Source organism: Desmodus rotundus, chromosome 7 (genome assembly GCF_022682495.2).
Source record: "Desmodus rotundus isolate HL8 chromosome 7, HLdesRot8A.1, whole genome shotgun sequence".
Taxonomy (NCBI): domain Eukaryota; kingdom Metazoa; phylum Chordata; class Mammalia; order Chiroptera; family Phyllostomidae; genus Desmodus; species Desmodus rotundus.
In genome coordinates, this window is record NC_071393.1 from 67,130,303 (window position 1) to 67,157,991 (window position 27,689).

A 27,689-nucleotide genomic window follows, 5' to 3' on the forward strand; every position below is an offset into this window, starting at 1 on the left:
CATCTCGCTGTGTACTCACATGACAAAACGAATCAGAGCTCTCTGGAGTCTCTTTTACAGGGGTGCTAATCTCATTCATGTGGGTCCCACCCTCACGACCTGACCACCTCCCACAGGCCCCCCTCCTGATACCATCACATCAACAAATGGATCTGGGGGAACACAAAATAGTCCATAACAGTGATAACCCCAGATGAAAAACAATAGCTCATGTTTGCTATAAACTTACTAGAGGCCACTTCAATCAACTTATAAAATTCTCACAATTCTATGAGATAAAACCCATAACTATCCCTATTTGCAGGTGAGGAAGCTGAGTTACAAACCAGTAAAGCAATTTGTCTGGGCGCCAAGTTTGTCCCATCAGCCCCACCTAGTGGTGCCACTCCAGTTCACAGGCTGGCAAGTGGCAGAGCCAGGGTGGGAATCCAGATTGAACATCAGTGCCATGCAATCAGCATGGCTTTTCTTTCTTTTTTTTTTTTAACAATGTGTTATGCTGAGAATTTCACAAATCAATCAAGAGAGATAGAATCTTTCTCTAAGCACATATGCTCACTATTTCACCAACTGCTCCCATTCTATGGCTGCTCTAAACCGTCCTTGTGATGAGATATAATCTACCTCTGTGGGGGAACTGCCTCCCCAGTGGCTTGGGTTCTACTCTCTGGAGTTGCAGAGTGAGTTTGCTTTCACATGGCAGCCCCTCAAACCCCTAAATGCAGTTTTCATATCTCCCTTGAGTCTTGCTTTCATCCTTTAGTTCCTTTAATTCCACCAAGTTCGTGCCCACTGAGGCAACTGAGTGCAGCAGTTCAGTGCCTGTGTTTGGGAAACCCCTACTTACTAGCTGGCACATTTGAATACCTTTCCTAAACTCTCTAGGCCTCAGATGCCTTATCTGCAAAGCAAGCATAATAATAATTCCCACATCGTAGGACTGTTGTGAGTGTTAATTTAGATAACACATGTAAAGGGCTTAGCACCTGCCTGGCACTTATTAAGTGCTTAATAACTGTTTCTTGTTTTGATTATGATTATTACTCCTAACATCCCAAGTTCAGTACTGCCCACTCTTCCCTGCTCAAAGGGAGACCAACACATACAGAATGACCTACACAAATGATTTCTGACCTCAGCGTGACACAGTGTCACAGAAAGTAGCCTAACCTAGATGGTTTGCCTAATGGATCTGTGTTTATGGAATGATTGTATACCCCTAAAATTCAGATATTGAAACCCTAACCCCAACATGATGGTGTTTGGAGGTGGTAGACCCTTTAAAAGGTAATGAGGTCATGCAGGTGGAGCCCTCAGGAATAGGATTAGTGCCTTTTATAAGAAGAGGGCCAAGAGCTCTCTCACTCTCTTTCCACCATATGAGGATACTTAAGAAGTCAGCAGGCTGCAACCCAGAAAAGGGCACTCATGGGAATTCAACCCTGGTCTTGGACTTCCAGCTCCCACAACCATGAGAAGTAAATTTCTATTGTTTAAAAGTCACCTAGATTCCTGGCTTGTGTGGCTCAGTGGAGTGAGTGTCAGCTTTTGAACCAAAGGGTCACTGGTTTGATTCCCAGTTGGGGCACATGCCTGGGTTGCAAGGCAACCACACATTGGTGTTTCTCTCCCTTTATTTCTCCCTCCCGTCCCCTCTCTAAAAACAAATAAATAATTTTTTTTAAGTCACCTGGACTATGCTACTTAGTTAGTTCAGCTTAAACAAAGACAATCTGGTTTCTAAAAAATTAGCTTGCTTAGAACTGCTATGGAGGTTAATTTTGATAGAGTATGTCTGCCACCTACTGTAATTTTTGTGAATTGCCAGCCAACAATGTTCTTTTACCTAAGAAAAACTTGGAATAAAAACTACACTAACACTATTCTAAGAACTAAGGGAAATGCTGCAAAGAATACTGCAAGGGTTTGAGATGACCCCAAAATTACACCCCTTTTCTACCTTGTGACCAGTAAATAAGGTGATTAGAAGCCAAACATCACTTTTGTTATTAATAAAGCTGATGTTAGAGCATGTTGTATAGAGTATCAGAGCTAAATTACACCTTTAATGCTGACCCCCAAATTGGACTGAGCCAGGTACAAGCAGTGCTGAATCACTATAAACCTTTCCACATGGGAGCCCATCCTTATAAAACTTAGTGCCCAGAGGAAGAGAGAAGAACCAATGCTGCCTGAGAGCAGGAAGGAGAGACAAATATCCCCTTTCTCCTTCCAAACTCACCCATCAGATGTGGTGCAACATTCCCCACCCCACAGTATGGAGTGAATGCATGTCCACCCACAAGGAAGGAACTGTCAGGAAGAAAGAATGACCTCCCACCTCCTGTCCCACCACAACCCTGCCTTAAAAAGCTCAGGAAATTGTAAACTGCTAAGAATAAATAACTCATATAAACAGTAGTAGCAACAAGGACAAAGAACTAAATTTAAAATTTTTTATTTTTATTTTTCACCTACTCAGACCGCCAATAGGTAACAGAATGTTAAATCTCTTTGTCGTGAGAATTAAATTAGCAAACACATAGAAAGCACTTAGCACACACCTGTTTCTACTCTTTGTGAAGAGAATCTTTTAAAGAGTAAAACAAACTATCTCTTCTACACTCAAAGTCCTCCATAAGCTTCCGACTGTGCTCAGAGTAAAACCTAATACTATAAAGCGACCTACAAAGCCCTGTGTAATCTGGCTCTGAGGGTCTTCCTCACATTTCCTATTATTCTCCCCTCTTCACTCCACTGGTTGCCCACCCTCCAGCATGCCCAGCAGGCTCCCTCCTCAGAGTCTTCTGCACTCTCTCCTCCCATATAGCTTCATGCTCACTCCTCTTTCCTCACATGTCACCATCTCAATGGGTCTTATCTGCTTACAACCCCAATTACCACCCCGTCCTGCTCAGCACTCTTTATACCCCAACCTCACTTCAGTTTTCCCTTTAGCGCTTAGCACTACCTGACATTATAGATACATGTTATGGATTTTTTGTCTTTGTCTCCCATCGCGACAGACACATGCATACACAACTATGGAATGAAGCTCCAGCAGAGCAGAGATTGATTTATTGTGTTCATGGCTATATCCCCATACTCTAGAATACATGGTAGAGCCCTTACTCAGTAAAAGTTTGTGGAAAATTAACACAATAGGAGAACCAAGATGGCGGCATAGGTAGACACACTGCGCCTCCTCGCACAACCAGAACTGACAGAAAATCTAACAGCAAGGGGGACCAACACCAAGGAAATAGAAAATAAACATTCATCCAGACGGGTAGGAGGGGCGGAGACGGGCACCGGGGTGGAGAGGACTTGCGTGGCTGTGGCAGGACTGAGACTGGCGGAGTGTGGGACGAACGGGGCAGGCAGTCTGACCACTAGCACACCCTGTGGCCCCACATTCGCACAGATAAACCCAGAGGGCCGGACTCAGAGTGGCGGAGAACGGGGCAGGCAGAGTGGCGGGTAGCACCCCACGGCCCCACATTCATGCACAGATAAACAGGACAAACGGTGGGGAGTGAAGCAGACCGTGCAACCCAGGCAAACCTCTGATTGAAAACGCCCATGGGGGTTGGGGCAGCAGCTGGAGAGACTCCCAGCCTCACAGGAGAGGTCATTGGACAGACCCACAGGGGCCTAGAGTGTGCACAAACCCACCCACTCGGGAACCAGCACCAGAGGGGCCCAGTTTGATTGTGGGTAGTGGAGTGAAAGATTGAAATCCAGTGGAGTGGAGCGGGTGCCATTGCTCCCTCTCGGCCCCTCCCCCATGTACAGCATCACAGTACAGCGACCAGCCCTTACCCTGCCCCAGGGAACACCTAAGGCTCTGACCCTTTAGAGTAACAGCCGCGCCAAGACAAAAAAAAAAAAAAAAAAAAAAAAAAAGGCCCAAATGACAGAACACTTTAAAGCTCCAGAAAAAATACAACTATGCAATGAAGAGATAGCCAACCTATTAGATGCACAGTTCAAAACACTGATAATCAAGAAGCTCACAGAATTGGTTGAATTTGGTCGAAAACTAGATGAAAAAATGAAGGCTATGCTAAGAGTAACAAAGGAAAATGTACAGGGAACCAATAGTGATGGGAAGGAAACTGGGACTCAAATTAATGGTGTGGACCAGAAGGAAGAAAGAAACATCCAACCAGAAAAGAAGGAAGAAACAAGAATTCAAAAACATGAGGAGAGGCTTAGGAACCTCCAGGACATCTTGAAACGTTCCAACATCCGAATTCTAGGGGTGCCAGAAGGAGAAGAGGAAGAACAAAAAATTGAAAACTTATTTGAACAAATAATGAAGGAGAACTTCCCTCATCTGGCAAAGGAAATAGACTTCCAGGAAGTCCAGGAAGCTCAGAGAGTCCCAAAGAAGCTGGACCCAAGGAGGAACACACCAAGGCACATCATAATTACATTACCCAAGATTAAAGACAAGGAGAGAATCTTAGAAGCAGCAAGAGGAAAGGAAACAGTTACCTACAAAGTGGTTCCCATAAGACTGTCAGCTGATTTCTCCAAAGAGACCTTACAGGCAAGAAGGGGCTGGCAAGAAGTATTCCAAGTCATGAAAGGCAAGGGCCTACATCCAAGATTACTGTATCCAGCAAAGCTATCATTTAGAATGGAAGGGAAGATAAAGTGCTTCTCAGATAAGGTCAAGTTAAAGAAGTTCATCATCACCAAGCCCTTATTATATGAAATGTTAAAGGGAGTTACCTCAGAAAAAGAAGATAAAAAAATATGAACAGTAAAAATGACAGCAAACTCAGTTATTAACGATCATACCTAAAACAAAAACAAGAGCAAATTAGGCAAACAACTAGAACAGGAAGAGAACCATAGAGATGGATATCACATGGAGGGTTGTCAATAGGGGAGTGGGAGGGGGAGAGGGGGGGATGGTACAGAGAATAAGTAGCATAGATGATAGGTGGAAAATAGACAGGGGGAGGGTAAGAATAGTGTAGGAAATGTAGGAGCCAAAGAACTTATAAGTATGACCCATGGACAAGAACTACAGGGGGGGAATGTGGGAGGGAGGGGGTGGGCAGGATGGAGTGGAGTGAGGGGTGGGGAATGGGACAACTGTAATAGCATAATCAATAAATATATTTTTAAAAAAAGAAAATTAACATAATAAATGAACATCCTGCCCAGTTTTCTAAAACTCCACAGACCATCTGTTTGTAAGTCACCTGGTGTGCTTTTGGGAAAATGCAGATTCTGAGGCCCGCCCCAGACCTCCTGAATTAAAATCTGTCAATCCCAGCCAGGAAATTTTTATCTACCTGGAAGCACACAAAAGTTTGGAAACTACTGATCCAGCGCAACCCAGTCATTTTACAGGAAGGCCAAGGCTACAGAGCTAGTTTGCAGAAAACAAACACTATTACTACCATTCCATGTTATTTCCACTGCAAATTATTTTCATTTCTATCAGCGAAAATGGTGTAAAGTTCTTTGGAAAAACTTGAAAAATGACAGTAGCTAGCCTTTGGGGTTCCTACAGAGACACAATGCAACACTAATTAAAATATTTATTTCAGCTCTGACTGGCATGGCTCAATTGAGCATCATCCCACAAAGCAGTAAGTCACTGGTTTGGTTCCCGGTCAGGGCACATGCCTATGTTGCAGGCCTGATACCCAGTTGGGGCGTGTGCAAGAGGCAACCAACCAATGTTCCTCTCTCACATGGATGTTTCTCTCCCTCTAATTCTCCCTCCCATCCCCTCTCTCTCAAATAAATAAATAAAATCTTAAAAAATAAAATATTTATTTCAGATAGTTGCAAAATGAAAAAAAGTAACAAAAAATATGAGTACTTTAAGGATTATATACAATGTTCAGGAAAATATGTTTTAATCATGGAATTTTATTTTAGTCTTTTGACCAAATTTTCCACTCCTACATTTCCTTCCTGTACTAAAGTGTAATCATCCATGTAACTGATTTTAATTGAATATTTCTAGGTGCTCTGCTCTGCTCTAGAGCAGCAGTAACAGGAGACCACTCCCTGCCCTCATGAAACAGACACCAGGGAAATAGTCAGTAAACAGAAAGATGAGTATACCATTCAGAGAGTCCTTAGTGCTGTGAAAGAAAGATAAAACAAATTACTGAGATGGCAGGCAATGGCAGCAATACAGATAGGAGAAGGGGGTGCTATTTTACATGAGGGATTCAGGAAGGACTCTTTGAAGCATTTAAGAGACTTGAATGAAGGAAGGAAATAAACCGAAACAAGGTTAGTGCCCTAAGTCAGAAGTAAGCTTGTTGTGGGTCTCAGGTCAGGTACTCCAGCCACAGGCAGAAACAAAGATCAGTTTGAGAGTGATTTACAAAGAAAATTCTCCCCAAGTGTTGGTGAGGGTGTGGAGAAAAGGAAACACTGAGAACTGTTGGTGGAAATGTAAATTTGTGTAACTACTATGGAAACAGTGTAGAGGATCCGCAGAAAATTAAAAATAGAACTATCATATGATTCAGCAATTCCACTTCTGGGTATTTATCTGAAATAATAAAATCAATATTTCAAAAAGATATCTGCACTGCATGTTCATAGCAGCATTATTTACAATACCCAAGATATAGAAACCACCTACATGTCCATCAACAGATGAATGGATAAACAAAATGCAGAAAGTATGTATAAAATGGAATATTATGCAGCCATGAAAAGAAAGAAATCTTGCCATTTGTACAACATGGATGGACTTTGAGGACATTATGCCAAATGAAATAAGTCAGAGAAAGACAAATACTATGTGATCTCACTTATAAATAAAATCTTTAAAAAATTGAATGCATAGATACAGAAAACAGATTGATGGTCCCCAGTCTGTTGGGTGGGGTGGGAAAACGTGTAAGGGTGGTCAAAAGGTTCAAACTTCCAATTATGAAATATATAAGTCATGAGAAGCCCTGGACCATGTGGCTCAGTTGGTTGAAGCATCATCCTGTAACAGAAAGGTTGAGGTTTGATTCCTGGTCAGGGCACACACCTAGATTGAAGGTTCGATCCCAGGTCCAGATACATACAATCCCCAGTCCATACAGGCAAGGGAGGTAAGGGAGACACCCAATCAATGCTTATTTCTCACACTGATGTTCGCTCTCTTCCTTCATCTCTCTCAAAGTAATGAAAAAATGTCCTTGGGTGAGAATTTAAAAAATAATTCTAATGTAAGTCATGAAGATGTAAGGTACAGCATGGCAGACTATAGTTAATAACACTGTATTGAAAGTTGCAAGAGAATACATATTAAAAGTTCTCATCACAAGAAAAAAAATTTGTAACTGTGTGGTAATTGATCTAAACTGAACCTGTTTTGGTGATCATTTTGCAATGTATACAAGTATCTAACTATTATATTGTAGGTGTTAATTATACTTATTTTGGTGATCACTCTGCACCATATACAAATATCAAATCATTATATTGTACACCTGAAACCTATGTTATATGTCAATTATACCTCAATTTAAAAAATCATTATGTTATACATCTAAAACTAATACCATAGTACATGTCAATTATATCTCAATTAAAACATTAAATTTTTTAATGGCTCATGGGAGCAATATTTCCTGAGTTAGTTCTTATTTTAAAAAGAAGGAAAGAAAATGCTCCCAAAAGAAACTAGTAAGGGAGATGGGGAAGCAGGACTGGGAGGGGAGAAGCCAAGAAAGGGGGCAGTCTCATACATACAAAGTCCAGGCCTCAGCTGTACCCTGCAGGGGACCTTTGAAATATAGGTCATTGCTCAGAGTTTAGAGTTTATCTCAGCTGGAGCCAAAGGAGCTGGGCTTTCATACTTCTGCAGAGGCTAAGGCCTGGGAGGGTTGGTGCAGGAGGAATGTAAACTCTGGGTCATTTACTTTTGTCTTTGCCTGAGTAGAGCAGTTCCAATACTGATTCCATTTCCTTTGGCTATAAACCCAGAAGTTACACTAAGTGAAATAAGCCAGACACAGAAAGGCAAATACTGTGTGATCTCACTTACATGTGGAATCTAAAAACAGTTGAACTCAGAACCAGAGAATAAAACAGTGGTTGCCAGGGGTTGGGGGCTGGAGATGGGGAGATGTCAGTAAAAGGGTACAAACTTTCATTTATAAGATGAATAAATTCTGGGGATATAATGTACAGCTTGGTGACTATAGTTAACAGTACTGTATTATATACTTGAAATTTGCTAAGAAAGTAAATCTTAAGTGTTTTTACTACAAAAAAAAAGAAAGAAAGAAAAGTTAACTTTGTGAGTAGATGGATGGGTTAATTAACTTGACTGTGGTAATCATTTCCCAATGTACTCATTTGGTTAGAGCATCACCTCAATATGCCATGGTTGTGGGTTCGATTTCTGGCCAGGGCACATACAAGAAAGCAACCAATAAATGCATAAGTGGAACAACAAATCAATGATTCATTCTCCCTCTTTCTCTCTCCCCCCTTCTATCTCTCCCTTCCTCTCTATCTCTAAAATCAATAATTAAAAAAAAACACTGTATACATATATCAAATTATTACATTGTACAACCTAAATATATTGGTTGAGGGAGGAGAGTTCTAACAGCCCAATGACAAACCTCCTAAGAGAGTTGCAGGTGCTGGCCATTAAAAAGCACGCAGAAATGTTTTACTAAGGAGTCCAAGAGAATCTAGGCAGAGCACTGACAAAGTTCACTACAGTGTATTCAGGAACTAAAAGTCTAGGAAGGAGGGAAATTGTTGGAAAGAGCATTGCAATACTGGTTTCCGGTACTCCAGAACAGCGTCGTTGTTTTTTCATTTAATAAACATTTATTGAGCACCTATGATGTATGAAATACTATGCCAGCCCTGAAGATACAGTGATGGACAACGGAGACACCCTCACTGTGTCTTCTTGACACCTACAGTCTGACCATGAATAGAAACACTAAATTCATTTCAAGCACTACAGGACACAAAACGGGAACAACCACAAGTTTGGGAGTCAGAAAAGGCCTCTCTACAAAACTGGTACCTAAGCCGAGGCTGAAGGGAGAACAGGGTGTAGTAGGGCATAGGCTGGATTAGGGGGAAGGTAAGGAGGGAGTGAGGGGATTAATAAATAGAAATACACTTTTTTTTTCCCCCAGGAAACACCAAATGGCTTTTGATGCCAGTTATGCGGGAGAGCCCAGAGGCCCTGGGGGTCCTGGAATGGGAGGCCACAGCAGCTTCTGTGGGTGATTTGGCAGCAGCATCCAGGCCAAGGTCGCTGTCACAGTCATGGTCGAGGCCATGTAGCTCTCAGAGGCAAGGACAAGGACAAGGAATGGATCCCTGTCACCAAGTTGGGCTACCTAGGCAAGGACATGAAGATCAAGTCCCTGAAGGAGATCTATCTCTTTTCTCTGCCCATCGGGAGTCTGAGATCCTTGACTTTTTCTTGGGGGCATCCCTCAAGAACGAGGTTCTGAAGATTATGCCCATGTAAAAGCAGACACGTGCAAGCCAGAGGACCCAGTTCAAGGCATTTGTCACCTTTGGGGACTACAATGGACATGCTGGTCTGGGTGTTAAGTGCTCAGAGGAAGTAGCCACAGCCATCCATGGGGCCATCACCCTGGCCAAGGTCTCTATTGTCCCTGTGCTACTGGGAAACCAAGATCAGCAAGCCACACACTGTCCCTTGGAAGGTGACCGGGTGCTGTGTCTCTGTACTGGTGTGCCTCATCCCTGCACACTAGGGCATTGGCATCATCTGGGCCCCTGTGCCCAAAAAGCTGCTGCTGATGGCTGGTATCAACAACTGCTACCCCTCAGCCAGGGGCTGCACTGCTACCCTGGGCAACTTCACCAAGGCCACCTTTGATGCCGTCTCTGAGGCCTACAGTTCTCTCACCCCTGACCTCTGGCAAAAGACTGTCCACCAGGCTTCCCTACAGGGATTCACTGACCATCTTGTAAAGACCCTCCCCAGAGTGTCTGTGCAGAGGACCCAGGCTCCTGCTGTGGCCACTATATAAGTTTATACAAGGAAAATAAAGTGAATTAAGCCTCTTAAAAATAAAAAAAGAAGAATAGGTACTTACAGAATAGCCTTACCTATGTACAGCATTTCCTATGCTGTACTTTACATGAAGTAGCCAAAGAACTTATACGCATGACCCATGGACATGAACAGTGGTGAGGGTAAATCAGGACAACTGCAATAGCATAATCAATAAAACATAATTTAAAAAAATAAAGGCAAAAGAGACATTACAGTTCTGGAGGCTGGGAAGTCCAAGATCAAGTCCTTGGTAGATTCGGTCTGGTGAGAGCCTGCTTCCTGGATCCTAAGTAGATGTCTTCTCCTTGTGTTCTCACTCGCTGGGAGGGACAGGGGAGCTCTCCAGGGGTCTTTTATAAGAGCACTTATCCCACTCATGAGGGCTCAACCATCATGGCCTAATCACCTCCCAAAGTCCCTACCTCCTACGACCATCACACTGTGGGTTAGGTTTCAACCTATGAGTTTTTGGAAAAATACATTCAGTCTATAGCACCAGTCAACCCACAGAAGCATGAGGAATAATTCTTGCTTGAAACCATTATAGGTAACATGTAACCTAGCAATAGAAAACTGAAACACAGACAATCTTCACGAAACCCCTATAAGATAATTCCCATTATTATCCTCATCTTGTATATGAGAAAACTAATACTTAGAGAGTTTAAATAACTTGTCCAAGGTCATGGAATTCAGAAGTGGTAAAATCAAAATTAAAATCTATATTCGTCTGATATGAGAGCCTAACTCCTAAGTATTGCATTACAGAGCTTCTGACTGAGACTAATCTGTGCCCTAAGGTGAAAAGTATAAAATCCAGTTCACAGTCAAGATCTAGAGATAATGTATTCAGAACAAACACCTTCACTATAACCTTTTTGTCACCTGGAGGCAGTATCTCCTAACACAGGATTTCTTTCTACTCAGAAAATACTGTCATACATAGCTTTATTAGGGTTCATCCCAGCAATGCTAGAGCATCAGGGAACACAAAGACTTTTACAAAAAATAGCCATCCTCCCACAGAGAGCAAAGGGAGGAACGATATTAGTTAAGACCAAGAGTGAACACTAGCATGGGGACTCAGTTTCTTATCATGGTTCAGGAGAAAAGAGTCTTTGAAGAAAGATTAAAAACTAATGACAGAAAAGATGTTCAACATCATTAGTCATTAGAGAAATGCAAATTAAGATTAAAATGAAGTATAATCATATACCTATTAAAACAGCTAAAATTAAAAATAGTGCCCCAAAACAATGCCCAATGTTGCTCAGGAGGTGGAGCAGCTGGATCTCTCACACACAGCTTGTGCAAATGTAAAAGACAGTCTTGGTTTGGCAGTTTCTTCTAAGGCTAAACATGCAACTCCCATACAACCCAGCAGTCATACTCCCAAACATTTATCCCAGAGAAGTGAAAATGTATGTCTACACAAGAACCTGCACGTGAATGTTCATAGCAGCTTTACTTGTAACAGGCAAAATCTGGAAACCAGAATGTCATTCAATGAGCAAATGGTTCAATAAACTGTGGTACCTCTGTTGCATGGAATGCTAATCAGCAGTAAATAGGATTGAAATATTGAAACACACAGCATTTTGGATGGATTTCAAGAGCCTTATGCTAAGTAAAAAAAAATGCCAATCTGAAAAGGTTAAAGAAAAGTCACATGCTGTATGATTCCACTTACATAACATTCTTGATGTGACAAAATTGCAGTGAAGGAAAACAGATTAGTTAGTGGTGTTGCCAGGGATGAGAGATGGTGGGAGGCAAGGGACAGGTCTGACTGTAAAGAGGTAACAAAAGGAGATCTTTGTGACAATGGAATGGTTCTGAATCTTGATTATGGTGGTAGCTGCCCAAATCTACAAATGAAATGAAATGGCATAGAACTATACACACACATTATATCGACATCAATTTTCTAAATAGTTTTGATAATTCCACTATAGTCATAAAATGTGTAACCATTGGGGGAAACTAGAAGAAGGACACATGGACCTCTCTGTACTATTTTTGAAACTTTCTGTGAATTGATAATTGTTTAAAAATAAAAAGGTAAAAAAGAAATTACGGGGTAAAATATACCTCAGAGAAGTCAACTTTAAAACTAACAAAAGGATGCCCTGACTGGTGTGGCTCCGTGGATTGAGGCTTGGCCTGCACACCTAAAGGTTGCTGGTTCAATTTCCAGTCACAGCACATGCCTGGGTTGTGGGCCAGGTCCCAGGCAACTGAGGACCAGTTGATCAATGTTTCTCTCCCTCTGTTTCTCTCTCCGTGCCCCTTGCTCTAAAAATAAATAAATAAATAATCTTAAAAAAAAATAAATTATTCATTTATTGAATATAATACCTTGTTTCTTCTTACTTGTATTCTTGTTCTAAGTCTTTGATCTTGTTTATATTCTATTTTATGTTTTCTGATTGTGAGGCAACAAAAGTACTTTGTAAAATATGGTATAAAAACAATCAACATTACATTGCATTTAACCAACAATTATGAAGCGCCTACTGCCCCCCAGGCCCTGTGCTAGGCCCTGCCACAGGACTAATACCTGAACTCATGCCCGGCTTTGCCTCTGGACACTTCCTGCCACATCCACATCCACTCCTCCCCCACTGCACATAGTTCCTAATCTAGCTCTCTCCCATACTTCATTGCTTGTTCTCAATCTTTTATCGAAGCTTAAATTGTATTTCTCTAAGAAAAAAAAAAAAGGCAGAAAACAGAACTCTTTGGTTGCTACCAGGAAACACTAAGGCTCGGACAAAGAGGTGGTAGGAGGGAGTAGCTGTAGAGGCAGCTAACGCGAGACAGGGAGTGTGTGGGAAGGGCGGGTGGGTGTGCACCCCAAGCAAAGAAGTCCCATGAACTATTCAGTAGTGCCAGAGTCAAGGCTGTTTTTTTTTTTATTCTCACCCTACTCACTCTGGCAACTCAGATTCACACCGTTATTCCCAGGAAGGATTAATGCAAATCAACACCAAGGCTGGGAAAAATCTTAGATAGTAGTGGTATCTTTGTAAAGATAGTCTTTTAGTTAGTGGCATGGTATTCTATCAAGTTCACTGTGAACACAAATCTCAGAACAGTCACTAACGTACAGTGATGACCATTATTTCAGGCCCCTGGACTTGGGTGACTCTCAGATGAACAGGAGATGTCCAAGAATCTACACCAGTTATTACTTTTTTAAAAATCTAAGACTCTTGCCCTGGCCAGTGTGGCTCAGTTGGTTAGAGCATGGTCCCATAACAGAAGGTTGAGGTTTCATTCCTGAACAGGGCACACACCCAGGTTGCGGGTTCAATCAACTGTCCAGGTACGTGCAAAGGCAACCAATCGATGCTTCTCTCTTGCATATGTTGCTTTCTCTCCCTTCCTCTCTCTCTAAAAGCAATGAAAAAATGTCCCCAAGTGAGGGGGGCAAAAAGCTGTGAAAATGAATGTCCTTCAGAGAGGACAAAAAAACACTGTGAGACTTTCAAACACCAGAAAACATTTATTAAACATAAGTACATTCAGCACTGTGGTAAACTCAGAAGCACAGAGATGGAATCTCTCCTTCTCCCTTGCTCACATGTGCCTTTATGAAGTAAGCTCCCTTTTTAAAACATTTTTTCTCATTTCAAGCCTATCTTGAATACTTTTGAATATGTTAAAGTTTGTGATTTTCATTTCCCCAATCTCATACCTCTCCAAAGACACTCTTGGTGAACCTAGAACAAAGCATCAAGGAATAGCATCAAGCGTGTGCTATTCCTGCTGAAGAGCAGTACACAACCTTTGTCTCCTGAGAAAAGAATCTGGCTTGGCATTAAATGAGCGTCTTGCTTATTGACATTTCAAAAAATGGTCCACTATAAATCCTGACTCAAGAATAAGATGGGATGAAGAAGCTGAAATTCAAGTTTCACAACCATAATAAAATATGTCCAACTCACTCATATGTGTATACTCCCAGCACTCAGCATGGCGTCTGGAACATATATGTTGCTCAATAAATACTTGTTAACCAAATTGAAAACAGACAAGATGGTTTGTCAGAAGTATTCCTTCCTGGCTTAAGGCACCTCTGAAACAAACAGAAATACATTTGATCCCAAAAGTATGTGAAAAACACACTCCTGACTTTGATTTCTCTACCATATGCATAGACTCCTCCAAAATCTTTATCTCCATCCCAAGCTCCAGACCCACATTTTTAAAGTCTTACTAGACAGTACCACCTGGATCTGGCTAGTGCCTCTGGGTGAATATGTTTAAATCAAGTCAACTCCAAATCTTTACACTCTCCTAAGCTAGACCAGTGGTTATCAAGCACCTAAAAGATCATGGAGTCAGCAGAGTACAAAGGGCAGGTTGATGGAGGGGGTCAGCCCCAGGTACAGACCATAAGAGTGTGCATTGTCTGTAGAGAATATAAAACCAATAATAAAACTGCCTAAAAATCAGTCAGCATTTAATTATCACTATGTGCTAGCAATTCTGAACAATGTCGATGATAAAACATTTCTCAAAAAAAAAAAGAGTCCAAGTTTTAAATAATTGCTCTAGTTACTTTTGAGTTTTAATGACATTTATTTAAGCTTCCAGTTGGACCCTTTTAGTACACACCTTTTAGTAAACATCATATTCAACATGGGATTTAACTGAAGAATTCTCAGTTATCCAACTGCCCCCAGACACAAACAGACTTAGTAGCTAGCTATTCCTACTCATTTAGAGAGTAAGTTTGCAAACATCTGGAATCATTTCAGATAACTTGCATTCTTCCTGTCTCCAGCCCCTGGGGTACTCCATAGGCCTATGTTTAAACAGTATGTTTGAGATAAACAATGATAGCGATAGTGTCTTAGCTCAGGCTGCAGCAACAAAATACCGCTAGTGACCCAAGAAATCAAAATTTATTTTCTCACAATTCTGGAGGCTGAAAGTGTGAAGTCATGGTCCATTTATAGTGAGGGCTTTCTTCCTGGCTTGCAGACGGTAGCTCTCACTGTGTGCTCAGAAGTCCCGGAGACAACAAGCCCTTTGGCCTCTCTTACAAGGGCACAATCCCATCATAAGGGCCCCACCCAGGGGTCAAATATGCTAGATATACTACTGAATGGAGTAATTCCAAGGAGCCTAGACATCCATAGAAACACCAAACATTATCTGCAAGCTGAATAAAGAATAGAACTCACATCTGTCAGGGGGCTTTAACGCAGCCCCCAGGTCCGCCACGGATGAAGAAAAAGACTACCAAGACATGATCTGCTTGGGGAGGAAAGGTGGCCGCTTCTCTCAAAGGAGAAGGGCCCAGAGCCTCTCTCTCCAGGGGCTTTTATTAGGTTCATTCGCATAGGAATACAGATAAAGCTCATCAATCATTGTCAGCCAGTAAGGGTTAAACAATACAAGATTTACAGAGAACTTTGAGGGCTTATTCTGAGTTACAGCCAGTTAGTTAGAGGGCCATAAAACTTTAGGCGCCAGACTCATCTCAGGTCTGGACCCTTATCTTTTAAACTGAGGGTACAAATTTAGTAGGTTTCACAGGAATGTATGTATTTTTCTTAGGCCTGATTCCCCATGGAATCCGCCACTCCCATCACAGGACTGCACTGCCCTCTGTTATGCTTCAGGCTTAAGTCAGGCAAGGGAAGTAAAGCAGCCAAGAGATTAGGAGACTTCTTGCAGACAGAATGAGGACTCAGGCTATTTCAAAGCCGAGGGGCGAGGGTCCATCACCCCCTTTTTCCACAGCCCCCTGAGTCCTTCCCTGCGGGCTGCTTCCGTGACCATGCCTGTCTTAGGTTGATCCTCCCTTGAGGATTCTTACCCGTCATTGGCTAACTGGCCAAGCTCAGGGCCAAGCAGGGTGAAGTGGGCAGGGGTGGCACACCTGCCAGGGAGATAAGCTTTGTCTCCTTAGTGGCTTATGGTCCCAACTCTGACTCAGCCTTAACCATGAGGGGTTACAGCTTCTGAAACCAGGCAGGACGGTTCCCAACACACATCTATATAGCCACAAAATGTATAATTATACATATTACTATACAAATGTACATGAAACTTCACAGAACACTGCCATATTTTTAATTGACTTTGGCTTACTCTTTTCTAGAGGTAGGGACAAGTGCAACTTATTTAGAATACTTCAAAGGTTTTGCACAATCTCTCTCAATCTCTTCCCCAGCCTAATCTATCATTACCTTTCCAGCAACCTGACCACACGGGTGCATTCATACCCTCATTAGTTTTCTTCTCTCTGTGACTAAGTGCCCCTATTTCTGTCTAGCTTGTCCCTCCCTGACTTCTTTACAACTCCTTTTTCATCAAGATCAAATTCATATGACCCTCTTTAAGAAAGTGTCGCTTGAGATATGATCTACTTAGTTGTTCCCTTTGTTGTACTCTAAGACCATTTGTTCTTATCTGCATTTCAGAATTGCTCATGGCTTTGTGAGTATGAAATGGTTAAACAATAAACTCTGAACAAGAGAGGAATTTAACTTTACTCAGGAAAAAATGAGGGTATTTCTCCACAGTGGGGAAACTGTCTTCATCCTGAACCCTGAGTCAGTTAGCGTCTATAGTGGACACACTCTAGAGTGGCCTTAGGATTCCTGCTTCCTTAGTGTGCGTGTCTTTGTATAACTCCCTCCCCTCGACTTGCTTCTAACAATAGAATATGGCAAAGGTGGTCTCACCCACATGATCATATGGCAAAGGTGACTGGTATTTTCAGATGCAGTTAAGATCTCTGATTCCTAACTAGTTGACTTTGAGTTCATCAAAAGCATTACTACCCTGGTGGGCCTGACCTACTCAGGTGAAGCCTGTAAAAAAGAGTGTGGATGTCAGCGACTCAAAGCAGCCACACTCTCTGGTGCTGGCTAAGAATCAAGCTGCCATGAATTCTGCAAACAACTAAGAAGACTTGGAAGCAGATCCTTCCCTACTCAAACCACCAGAAAAGACCACGGCCCTGCCAACACCTTGATTTCAGCCTTTTGAGACCCTGAGCAGAGTGCAGTCTGCACTTCTGACCTAGAGAAACTGTGATAATAAGAGACGGCTGTTTTGAGCTGCTAATTGTATGGCAAGTTTTTACAAAGCAATAGAAATCTAATGCAGTGGATTTTTGCACATAAGAAAGTCTCTGACTCAAACTAGTTTAATGAGCAAGACAATTGATTTTCTCATATAACAGGATCCAGAAGTACTTCAGACTTCAAATCAGTTTGCTCAGAGGCTCAATTCTGTCATCAAAGATCCAGGCTCTTCGCATCTCACCCACTGCTATCCTAGTGATAGCTAATCCTCAGGGTAGTTGCAAAACAGCCCCAGCAGCCAGAGGTGCCACACTCAGAAACATCCAGAGGATAAAAAGAGAGTGTTAATTTGTAAGGCATTCTCATGAAGAGTGGGGAAACTTTCCAGAAGCTCCTTGGCAGATTTTCTTTCATGTCTCATTGTCCAGAGTCATACATCCATTCCAAATCAGTCTCTGACCAGGAGAAAAGGATTACCTCAGAGGGGTTCCACCCAACCTGGCTGCCCCTGAGGCAAGTGGGCATGGGGGCAGCTAGATACCAGAACTAAATCAGAATTCTGTGAAGGAGGAAAGGGGAAAAAAAAGCCCAACATGTCCACTACAAATCTGAAGACTTACTCTACAAGGAAGACAAAATGTATGAAACCTCTGGCCCATCAGCAATGGCAGAATGAATTATACTAGAGCCTTTAAACTAGAAAAAAAAGCAAGTAGAGAAGCAAAAATGAAGAAACTGGCCCATGGTAATAAGCAGCTAATAGCACATTTTAGCAAAAGGTAATGAAGACATTTAAAATGTTAAGAATTGCCACAAACACTTAGGTTGCTCTGCAGTCAACGATAAGAAATCTGAGACAATGAAGTTACAACCTGGTAGAGAGTGGCAAAAAGCAAGAACATTGCAAAAGACATGAAAGATGAACAAAACAAATGATGGAAGAATAGAAACCCACACAAGACGTGCTTCCTTAGGGTTTTTATCAGGTCCAGAGAGAGAAAGAACTAGAAGTTAGTATCAAAACATTCCCTAGCCCTGGTCAGGTGGCTTAGTTAGTTGGAGCATTGTCCTGTACAGCAAAAGGTTGTGGGTTTGATCCCCTGTCAGGGCCCACACCTGGGTTGCAGGTTCCATCTCCCGTCAAGCCTGTTTGGGAGGCAACCCATTGGTTTCTCTCTCCCATTGATGTCTCTCTCTCCCTCCCTCCTCCTCTCTCTCTGGAATCCTCAAATAAGGACAGAAAAAGAAAGAAAAACTTTAATATTGATAGTATGTGGTTATCCATAATTTAATAACATGGTAATTGGCATATAATTATTACTCAAGGGTTTGAGTCCTAAGTTTAATAACTCCTTGGTATTGTTTTAGATAACTTATGTAAAATATTCAAGGCATAAAAAGCAAATTATGTGTCTATGCATTTAATGAATTGCCTTTTTAAAAATTATTAAACTATTGATAATACCTTGGAAAACCCAAAATATACAGTAATCTGCCTTCCCATAAATTGCAGGTAAAAGATGTATCTTGCATCTAACCACATTGCACACCTCAAACTTATGTTATATGTCAATAATATCACAAAGCTGGAAATATTAATTTAAAATAGATAAAAGACAGCTACGAAATTTCAAGAAATAAATCTTGACTAGGATATCCTTTTATTTATCAGAGAATGCTGACTGCTTTCTCCCTAAGGACATACGCCGGAGTGTAAGTGGGTCAGTTATGGGACGGTTAAGGAGGTCTGGAGATTAGAGTGACTTCTGGGTTTTGCCTGATTCCCCTTCCAATAAAAGATTAATGGTACCCAATGACGCAGCTGCCCATTGTTCTGCCATTGTCTTCGCTACACTCAAGAAGTGGTGATTGACAGGGTTGCAGAAGAGAGAAATAAAACAAGGTGAACCCAAGAGAGCTTCTTTCCACTGGCTGTAGGTCTCAAAGTGTACCCAATTCCCTGGTCTCACCACCACCTGACAACCAGGAGCTGACTAGTTTGACTTTTCTAGGAAAGTTTGTAGTTTCGGGGTGAAGGGTATTTGTCCTCCCACTCATACAGTGGAGACTGACAGGAACAGAAAAGAGACACTAGAAGGAAAACCTGGCTTGCCTCTGGAGTCATCCCAGCTTTCCCGGTTCCCTCTGCCCCTCCCCACTCTGGTTTGTCCGCTGATGGAAAGCTTGTGGGCCAGCCTCTTGAGAGTTGCTGGCGACAGTGAATTCAAGGAGTCCTCACACCAAAACAAGCGCCCCTGCCCAGTGCTGTCGGGAACCGAAGGCCGAGAGCTGTGAGGCACACCGTGGCCGCCAGAGAGCGCGAGCACCTCCAGTTCTCGCGCCAGGGCAACATCCGGACCGGGAAAGCAAGGTGGTCGGCCTCCGAGGGGTAGCAGCACCCTGGAGCGAGAGCTGGCCCCTAGCCTCGCCCCCAAGTGGCGGGTTCGGCCGTCCTTCCGTTCTCGTCCGCCATACTACCCCACCCTAGTCTGCGCCCGCAGGGTGACCTCGACGCACGAGCTCGGTGGGAGGGCTATCTTGGCTCTGAGCCACCTCGAAGTCCCAAACCCGTTTCCTGCTGGAATCCTGCAGGGAGGCGACAACCGGATCCTCGGAGAGGAACGCCCAGAGGGCGAGCCGCCAGGACATTTCCCCCGGCAGGCGCGGCGCCCCAGCAACCGGCCTCCGCTAGACAATGGCCGAAGGGGCTAAAGCGAAGAAGCCGGGGCGCGGGGGCGTTGGAAGCCCCGCCCCTCGGCCGGCACCCTGACGACGCGGGCCGGGTCGCGTCGCCTGCTCCCCGCCCCTCAGCGCCCGGCACAAGGCGGGGCCGGAGCCAGGCTGCCGCGCCGCTGCTGCCGCAGCTGCTGCTCTGCAGAGCAGGGCTGGGGGCAGCGGCCGGGGCGCCCTCCCTCGCACCTCCTCCAGCCGCTATGAGCCAGGGAAGTCCGGGGGACTGCGTCCCCCTAGAACCCACCTCTGCACCCTCGGCGTCCCCCAACCCGTTCGTGCACGAGCTACATCTCTCCCGCCTCCAGAGGATTAAGGTACGGTATTGGGAAGGGGACGTCTGGATGACTCCTGGGGATAGGAAAAGGAGGCCGTTTAGAGCCCTGGCAAAAATAGGGGGTAGGGATCCGGAAAGGAGGCATGCGGGGCGGGAGTCCAGGGATGCGCACAAGGGGGTGGTAGTGGGGACGAGCTAGGAGTCCTAGAGAGGACGCGGACTTGGGCGACAGGCGAGCTCCAAGGTGTTGAAGAATTGGCTAGGTGAGGATGGAGGACTGCAGGGCAGCAAGGGGTAGCAGAAATGGAGGACACTGGGAAAGGCGAATTACATCTTGCGGAGGCCCGTGGGCTAGGAAGGAGCTGAAGGCTACGGAAAGGCGGGGGTGTGGGCAGAGGCATGCTGAATGCTTCTCCGAGGCTCTGAGTTAGAGGAAATGGGTTTCTGGGCCCGTAGTCTGCGCCCCTGTGCCCTTCCAGCGCCCGTCTTTCCACTCCCCCGCCTTCCCCGCCAACCCTGCACTGCAGCACCTCCTGGTGAGGGGGGAGGCTGAAAAGGGGGTTGGCCACAGGAAGTTCAGTGCAGGGTCGCACCAGCCTAGCGGAACTGATGAGTGGTGTGGTGAGTGTCCAAGGTTTCTGTTGCCATTACCTCCCCTGAGGCGAGCTATTGGGGCTTGGCTTGTTTACTTGCACTCTCCACTGGGCATCCCATGGTGTCACCCTGGCTCCAGGCAACCCCTGTCTTCAGAGTAGGGCTGAATTCTTCTCTTCCCCCACCCCCCAGTACTAGGTGAGTGCTGTTGGGCAGACCTAGAGACTGGCCTGCGGCCTGAAAAGTAGATCTCTATGTGTTCCAAACCTCTGCCTCCCAGGCCCAAAGTGGAAAGAACCACTCTGGTTTCTGTTGGACCTGGGAGCTATTTATGGAATGGGACGTGGGTGAGGAGGAACTATCTCTAGCCTACTGAGTATAAAGCACTGTGCTGGGCGGTTCACATGGGTTATCATTAAATACTCTTAAACAGCCTTTCCAAGTTCTAGATGTATTTTATGACATTTAGTTTTATAGGTGGGATAGGGACCAACTGAAAGATAAGAAAATGAGGCCCTGGTCCTATTAATCTTTAATCCACTTGTTCTTCATATCTTCATCCCACCATGGGTGCCAGCTCAGTTCTCGTTACCATACCAGCTGTCTCCTGATCTACAGCGGGTGGGGGCTCTCTGCTCCTGGGTCCATCCTTGTGGGAAAGGGGAAGATGTGGAGGGAGTGTGCCCCAGCCCTGAAGTGACATTCTCTCCCTCTTTCTGCAGTTCTGCCTCCTAGGGACACTACTGGCCCCCATCCGAGTGCTTCTGGCCTTTATCGTCCTCTTTCTCCTCTGGCCCTTTGCCTGGCTGCAAGTCGCTGGTCTTTCTGAAGAGCAGCTTCAGGAGCCACTTACGGGATGGAGGAAGTAAGTGGGGAATCAGCCCCCAGACACCCTACTTCTCACTTCTGTTGGCTGCTGTTTATTCTGCTCTCTGTCTTTGGGAAGAACAGGAGGGAGGGTTCTGAGGCTCTGGTACCCAGCCTGGCAAGGTGAGATGAGTCAGCCAGGCTCAGACCTGATACCCAGGACCTCAGCACTAAATGATGTGCCCTGCTATGTCCAAAGCAGCCAGAGACTTCCACCCCCTTGGCCAGAGTAATAGAGGGCAAAAGGGCACTTGCTTTCCAGGTGCCTAACCCTGGGCTGGGTAAGTGAGGAGGATCAGACTCTCTGCCTCCACTGACACCCCACCTTGCCCTGCAGGACTGTGTGCCACAACGGGGTGCTGGGCCTCAGCCGCCTGCTCTTTTTTCTCCTGGGCTTCCTTCGGATTCGTGTTCGGGGCCAGCGGGCCTCTCGCCTCCAAGCCCCTGTCCTTGTTGCTGCCCCCCACTCTACCTTCTTTGACCCCATTGTTCTCCTGCCCTGTGACCTGCCCAAGGTTGTGTCCCGAGCTGAGAACCTTTCTGTGCCTGTCATTGGAGGTGAGAGAGTTTAAAAGGGATGAAGGGGAGAGATGGAAACTCTGGACAAAAAAGACAGGAATCAGATGGTCACGCTCTGGGAAGAAGAACTGACCTCAAGGTTGCGGGGGACGTAAAAGGAGATTGACTGATGTGGGCAAATGGGATGCAAATTAACACCATTTGTGAATCCCCCTCTTAGACTCTGCGGGCTGGGGCTTAGAGACAGTATTGGAGGGAGCTCTCATCGGTTCCCTAAAAGGACAGCATACAATAAAAGGAGGGTCTCCAGGGCGAAGAGATAATAACTGAGAAGCATCTCCTACTGTTGAAGGAAGGGAGGCTGCAGGTGTTAATGCCCCCCTGGTAGGAACCAAGTGACTCCTTATATCCTCTCTGGACCCCAGCCCTTCTTCGCTTTAACCAAGCCATCCTCGTATCCCGGCACGACCCTGCTTCTCGGCGCAGAGTGGTAGAGGAAGTCCGAAGGCGGGCTACCTCAGGAGGCAAGTGGCCCCAGGTGGGTAAGGGTATTAAGACTCTCTCCTCAGCTCTGATGTGCTCCTAAAGAGGCTTCTCTTTCTTCTCGCCTTTTCTTAAGCCTAACCTGCTTCATTCTGCTCCCTTGGTTTTTTCCCCGCAGGTACTATTCTTTCCTGAAGGCACCTGTTCCAATAAGAAGGCTTTGCTTAAATTCAAACCAGGTGAATAAAACAATAGTGCGTGGTAGGGCTGTAGGAAAAAGGAGCCTAGATTTGAAGAGGGACTCTGGAATAATCCAAGAAGTGTGGGGGTGGGGGAAGTGGAAGATAAAAAACCACCTAGCTGACACTGAAAAGTCTGGAGAAGTCAGAGAGAAAATTATAAATGAAACAGGGCTAGGCCAGACCTCATTTGAGAACTGTCCCTGACTCCTACACTTCATGCTCTTTAGCTCCCTCCATGTACTAACCTCTGCCTGGGGGGTGGGGGTGGAAATGGGATTTAGGAGCCTTCATCGCAGGGGTTCCTGTGCAGCCCGTCCTCATCCGCTACCCCAACAGTCTGGTGAGTCTTAGTGCAAGAGAAGGGGGAAAGGGAGCATGAATTCACCCTCATGGGTGAAAACTGTTAGTGCCCTGATGGGATGTGCTTGTGGAGGTGGGGCTGGGGTGGATTAGGGCATCTGCTCAAAGAGGATTGGCCAGTTCCAAGGAAGAAAAGTAAAGTGTTTCTCCCTTCACCACTTTTTCTCCCATAGGACACCACCAGCTGGGCTTGGAGGGGCCCTGGAGTGTGAGTTCTGGCGGTCCTGGGGCGAGGGTGGACAGTAGGGTCCGTCAGAAAATTCCTGGCCCATTTTCTAGTCTCTAGACAAGGCCAATGGCCCTTCATTCTTGAATAAGGGAACTCTGGAGGAGGAGATGTCTATTTGCTAGTGTTTTGTTCTGACCTCCCAATGGGATCCGAAAGTGCTCTGAGCTATCCCACCTAATCATGCCTGCTGTGATTATAGCTCCTTTTAACTTTCTTCCCTATTTCTAAGTGATTTTCTCACTCACTTGTCTCCTACTGAGAACTACCACCATCAGGCCTGCCTCTTGCCCTTTTTCCAGTTACTCAGACTTCTTCTCACCTGCAGTTCTTCCTCCAGCGCATCCCTGCAAAGCTTCTCATTTTTCCTCCCACCTTCCTGGCCCTTCTCTCTGTCTCCCAACTGCATATTTACCCAGCTGACTTTATGGCTAGGAGTTTGTTTTTATATCAGTGTTCAGGGTGGGAGGAGCTCCAAGTGAGAGATTAGGGAATCTCTGAAGCCTCTCTTCTCTTAGACTCAAAGTCCTCTGGCTCACAGCCTCTCAGCCCTGTAGCATCGTGGAGGTGGAGGTATGACCCCCATGGTAGGGTGGGAGATGGGACATCCACTGATCCCTGAAGCTTTGGGAGAAGAGGGTGGGAGGGGTCTCCCTGGCTTTGAGGTCCTGATGAGAAGTGTGTGTGTGTTTCAGTTCCTTCCTGTTTACCACCCCAGCCCAGAGGAGAGCAGGGACCCCACCCTCTTCGCCAACAATGTCCAGAGGGTTATGGCACAGTGAGTGTTCCACAAAGTATTTCCTGGGGCAGCTATACAGGGCAAAGAGACCACAGGAGCAGGTGGAGGGCTGAGGTTTTGAGGCAAAGATGGGGGAGTGGGCGGTGGGGAAGAGGCTGTTGGACAGCTGAGACTGGGGTGGAAGGGAGTCAAAGGGGCCTAATGTCCTCTCCCTAGTTAGCAGCTCAGTCAGGAATGGACCCTCAGAGGATTCTTCTGCCTTGTTCCCCCTCCATGCTACCCCTCTTCATCCTGTAGGGCCCTGGGCATTCCAGCCACAGAGTGTGAGTTTGTAGGGAGCTTGCCCGTGATTGTGGTGGGACAGCTGAAGGTAGCATTGGAACCACAGCTCTGGGAACTGGGGAAGATTCTTCGCAAGGCTGGGTAAGTGACCTTGAAGATGAGTGAATGGGCAGTGTCATATATAGACAGAAAAATAATAAGAAAAGGGAGAGTGGGAAGGAGGAAGGAAAGTCTTTTTTTTTTTTTTAAAGTGGGAAAATAGAAGAATTTTGTAAGAGATAATGGAGGAAAAGGAAGGAGGTGGGGTGGGGGTGAGATATGTAATTACCCCAGTGAATAAAGTAAGAACGGCTCTCAAGGGACGATGAGTCAGAGTGTATCTTAGAAAAACAAGAGGTACCTACACTGGAAAACCCCTGGGGCTGGGGCCAAGGTCCTGCTGGGTGTTGTGCCCAGAAAGAAACTGAGTTAGCTCTCTGCCTTCAACAATTCCACCGTAGGCTGTCCCCTGGCTGTGTGGACACTGGGGCAGAGCCAGGCCGGAGTCGAATGATCAACCAGGACGAGTTTGCCGGGCAGCTACAGCTCTCTGACCCTCAGGCCACGGCTAGTGCCTTTAGCTACTTCCAGAAGGTAAAGGAGCTGGGCTGAAGAACGCAGAGCTCAGAATTTAGGGTTGCTGTCCGAGTGGCCATGTCAGTAGCATTAGATGGCCGGTTTGGACTCTGTGCTGGATGTTCTAACAGCTGTTGTTGGACGGCCAACTTGTGAGGTCTCCTGGGGAGTTCCTTTTTTTATGGAGTATCCAGTGCATCACAGAGCAGTGTCTTAATCATTGTAGGGTAGAACAATGGAGAAATAATCGGTCAGCGAGGTCCATAAATTTCCAAAGCCACTTTAGAGATTGGCAAAGATGAAGGATCACATGACCTTGTGGGGGCACTGTGTGAAGGTCAGATGGGAAGGTGACATGGAGGAGACAGCGCTGGCAGGTTCAATGGTGAAGAGTCTGAGACCCAGAAGTATTTGCAGATTTTTTAAATATCCCCTAACTTCTCTGGGGAATTCCTGAACTTTCTCAAAAACCTTGGCAAATCTTTATTTCCTGCCAAATTATAATAAGATTGTCCTAGAAGATTCTTAATGCTTATAAACAGCCACCAGTGGTCCCAAGGAGCAGTATTTTTTTTATGTAAGACGAAGACTGTGGTTCTCAACATCCTCTGAAGGAACAGAGAGTGGCCAGGTGTGTTGATTTCTTAGATTGGGGCAGACCATGCCTGCAAGGAGCTTCCCCACTTATCCTATAGCAGGACAGAACCCAAGTCTGAATGCCAGGGTTCCCCCATAGAGTTGGCAGGCATACTTGGGCTTTTTGTAAGAAATTATACCAGTGGCCCCCTTTTAGTCTGTAGGACCAGTTCTCCCACATAGGATGAATCAGGAGAGAACCAGTTTTTCCATCCTGGAGGCCAGGAATGCCCTCAGTGATAAGTCAAACACTCAATGCTAACTTCAGCATTCCTGAGGGATTCCCTAAGGTTGCTATGAGATCCCTTTATAGGAGAGTTGTGTCATCAGGTGACTTGGGGGTATAGCTTGGGCAAACCCATGACTTGAGAGAACTATCAGGGATCCTGGAGAGCTCAGGACTCTGGGTTCTGAGGGAAGTGGACATAGGAGTCACCCCTGAGCACGCTGAGGAGAGGGAGGAGCCAAAATCTAGAGCAAGAGGGAGGATGTTGGGTTGCTCCCCCATGTTTCCCTGGTTTCCCTTTCACACTCCAGGATGCCAGCGGTTTGGTGGACTTCCGAGATGTGGCCCTTGCATTGGCAGCTCTGGATGGGGGCACAGGCCTAGAAGAGCTGACTCGCCTGGCCTTTGAGGTACCAGGGGTTGTGGGGGAGAGGCAACAGGGTGGCTCTGCTCACCCCACCCAGAAGCCTGTGTGGTGTGCTGTTACCAGTAGCTTCTAGATAGTAGGTGCTTGCTGTCCACCCCAGTGCCACGCTGTGAACTGCAGAGCCCCAGTGTCTATGTTAAGACATGCTGGGAGCAAGGAGAGGGCAGCAATTCTGAAGTTAGAATTCTCCTGCAGAAAGGTCCCAGAGGAGCAGGGAGGGCCTGTGCTTTACAGTGTTGGAATAGGAGGAGCCTGTCGAGCACACTTTCTAGGAGAGCATGGGGACTGGTTTGAGGAGAGGGCTTCATTGTGTTTCCTTCTCTCCCAGCTGTTTGCCGAGGAGCAAGTAGAGGGGCCCAGCCACTTGCTGTGCAAAGACGGCTTCAGCACCATCCTGCACCTGCTGCTGGGCTCACCCCGCCCTGCTGCCGAGACTCTGCATGCTGACCTATGTCAGGCAGGACCCCACCAAGGCCTCTCCCTCTGTGAGTCACTGTCTTCTCAGCCCACATGGGCATTAGGGACACTTTCATCAGTGGACTAGGAGGAGATGAGGCCTGATGGTCAGTGTCAGGGATCAGAAGATCTGAGAGGGGAGAATGGGAGGAACTGGCTAAGAAGGCAGAAAGAATGTAAACTTGGATTTGAGAAGTGAAGCAGAGATGAGACAGACAGGACGTACCACTTCTGAGAAAATTGCAGGGCGCCTACTTCCTCTCCTTACATCATTTTACTTTTCCCCATCTCACTCTTCTCTGTCCAGGTCAATTCCAGGACTTCCTCCTCCGTGACCCGGTCCACAGGAAGCTCTTCAGCACCTACCTGTACCCCTCCCAGACACCAAATGCCTCATCCCCAGGCAGCCCCACTGCTCTAGCCAATGGGACTGTGCACACGCCCAAGCATAAGAGCGACTGAGCGCCTCGACCTCCCCAGCTAGCATCCACCCCGCAGACTCAGGGCAGCGCCGGGGCCGACCCTGGGCCTCAAGCCCTCTCTGCTCCTGCTTTTCTGTTATTGTTTGTTTGTTTGTTCGTTTTTAAGTTGATTTTCATTTTTGTTTGGGGTTTTTTGTAAGAAACTATTTTATATATAAATATATATCTATATCTATTTAAAAAATACGAAGCTCAGTCACATTGATGGTATCCTTAGCGGGGAAGGAGAGGGATTAACGGTTGCCAGCTGCCCACTGGGCAATCCTGAAGGTTCCCAAGGCCAGTCGTCTTGGCCAGAGCTGGATGGATCGTCCCCACCTCCAGTTGGACACGGTGCTTTTCTGCACAGAAATCCTGCAGTTCTCTTGTCCTTTCCCCCTGTTGCCATACCCTATATATACACACACTTTAGCAGACGCACTTGTGAAACT

At 45.6% G+C, this 27,689-nt stretch overlaps 1 protein-coding gene and 1 pseudogene across 2 annotated transcripts; both read left to right on the forward strand.

Annotated features, from left to right (window-relative positions):
* The first annotated feature begins 9,159 nt into the window (after positions 1-9,159).
* LOC112311087 (small ribosomal subunit protein uS5 pseudogene) lies at positions 9,160-10,022 on the forward strand (annotated as a pseudogene).
* A 9,469-nt stretch (positions 10,023-19,491) lies between these two features.
* Positions 19,492-27,449, forward strand: LPCAT4 (lysophosphatidylcholine acyltransferase 4). Of its 2 annotated transcripts, XM_024567663.4 has the most exons (14): positions 19,494-20,144; positions 21,421-21,563; positions 21,903-22,123; positions 22,510-22,622; positions 22,746-22,806; positions 23,091-23,149; positions 23,343-23,377; positions 23,914-23,968; positions 24,091-24,173; positions 24,432-24,557; positions 24,917-25,049; positions 26,205-26,303; positions 26,649-26,805; positions 27,084-27,449. In XM_024567663.4, the coding sequence occupies exons 1-14, from the start codon at positions 20,031-20,033 to the stop codon at positions 27,236-27,238; spliced, it is 1,554 nt and encodes a 517-aa protein (XP_024423431.1). In that variant the 5' UTR covers positions 19,494-20,030; the 3' UTR covers positions 27,239-27,449. The 2 variants fall into 2 exon arrangements, with proteins under 2 accessions (XP_053784776.1, XP_024423431.1); XM_053928801.2 differs by lacking the exons at positions 23,091-23,149; positions 23,914-23,968 and having other exon boundaries at positions 19,492-20,144.
* The last annotated feature ends 240 nt before the right edge of the window (positions 27,450-27,689 follow it).

Bases quoted from the DNA above. Each gene is read 5' to 3' on its own strand.
- LPCAT4 (XM_024567663.4), top strand. From the start codon at position 20,031: ATGAGCCAGGGAAGTCCGGGGGACTGCGTCCCCCTAGAACCCACCTCT. The intron at 22,124-22,509 runs GTGAGAGAGTTT...TCTGGACCCCAG, and splicing joins TTCTGTGCCTGTCATTGGAG to CCCTTCTTCGCTTTAACCAA. The intron at 24,174-24,431 runs GTGAGTGTTCCA...TTCATCCTGTAG, and splicing joins GTCCAGAGGGTTATGGCACA to GGCCCTGGGCATTCCAGCCA.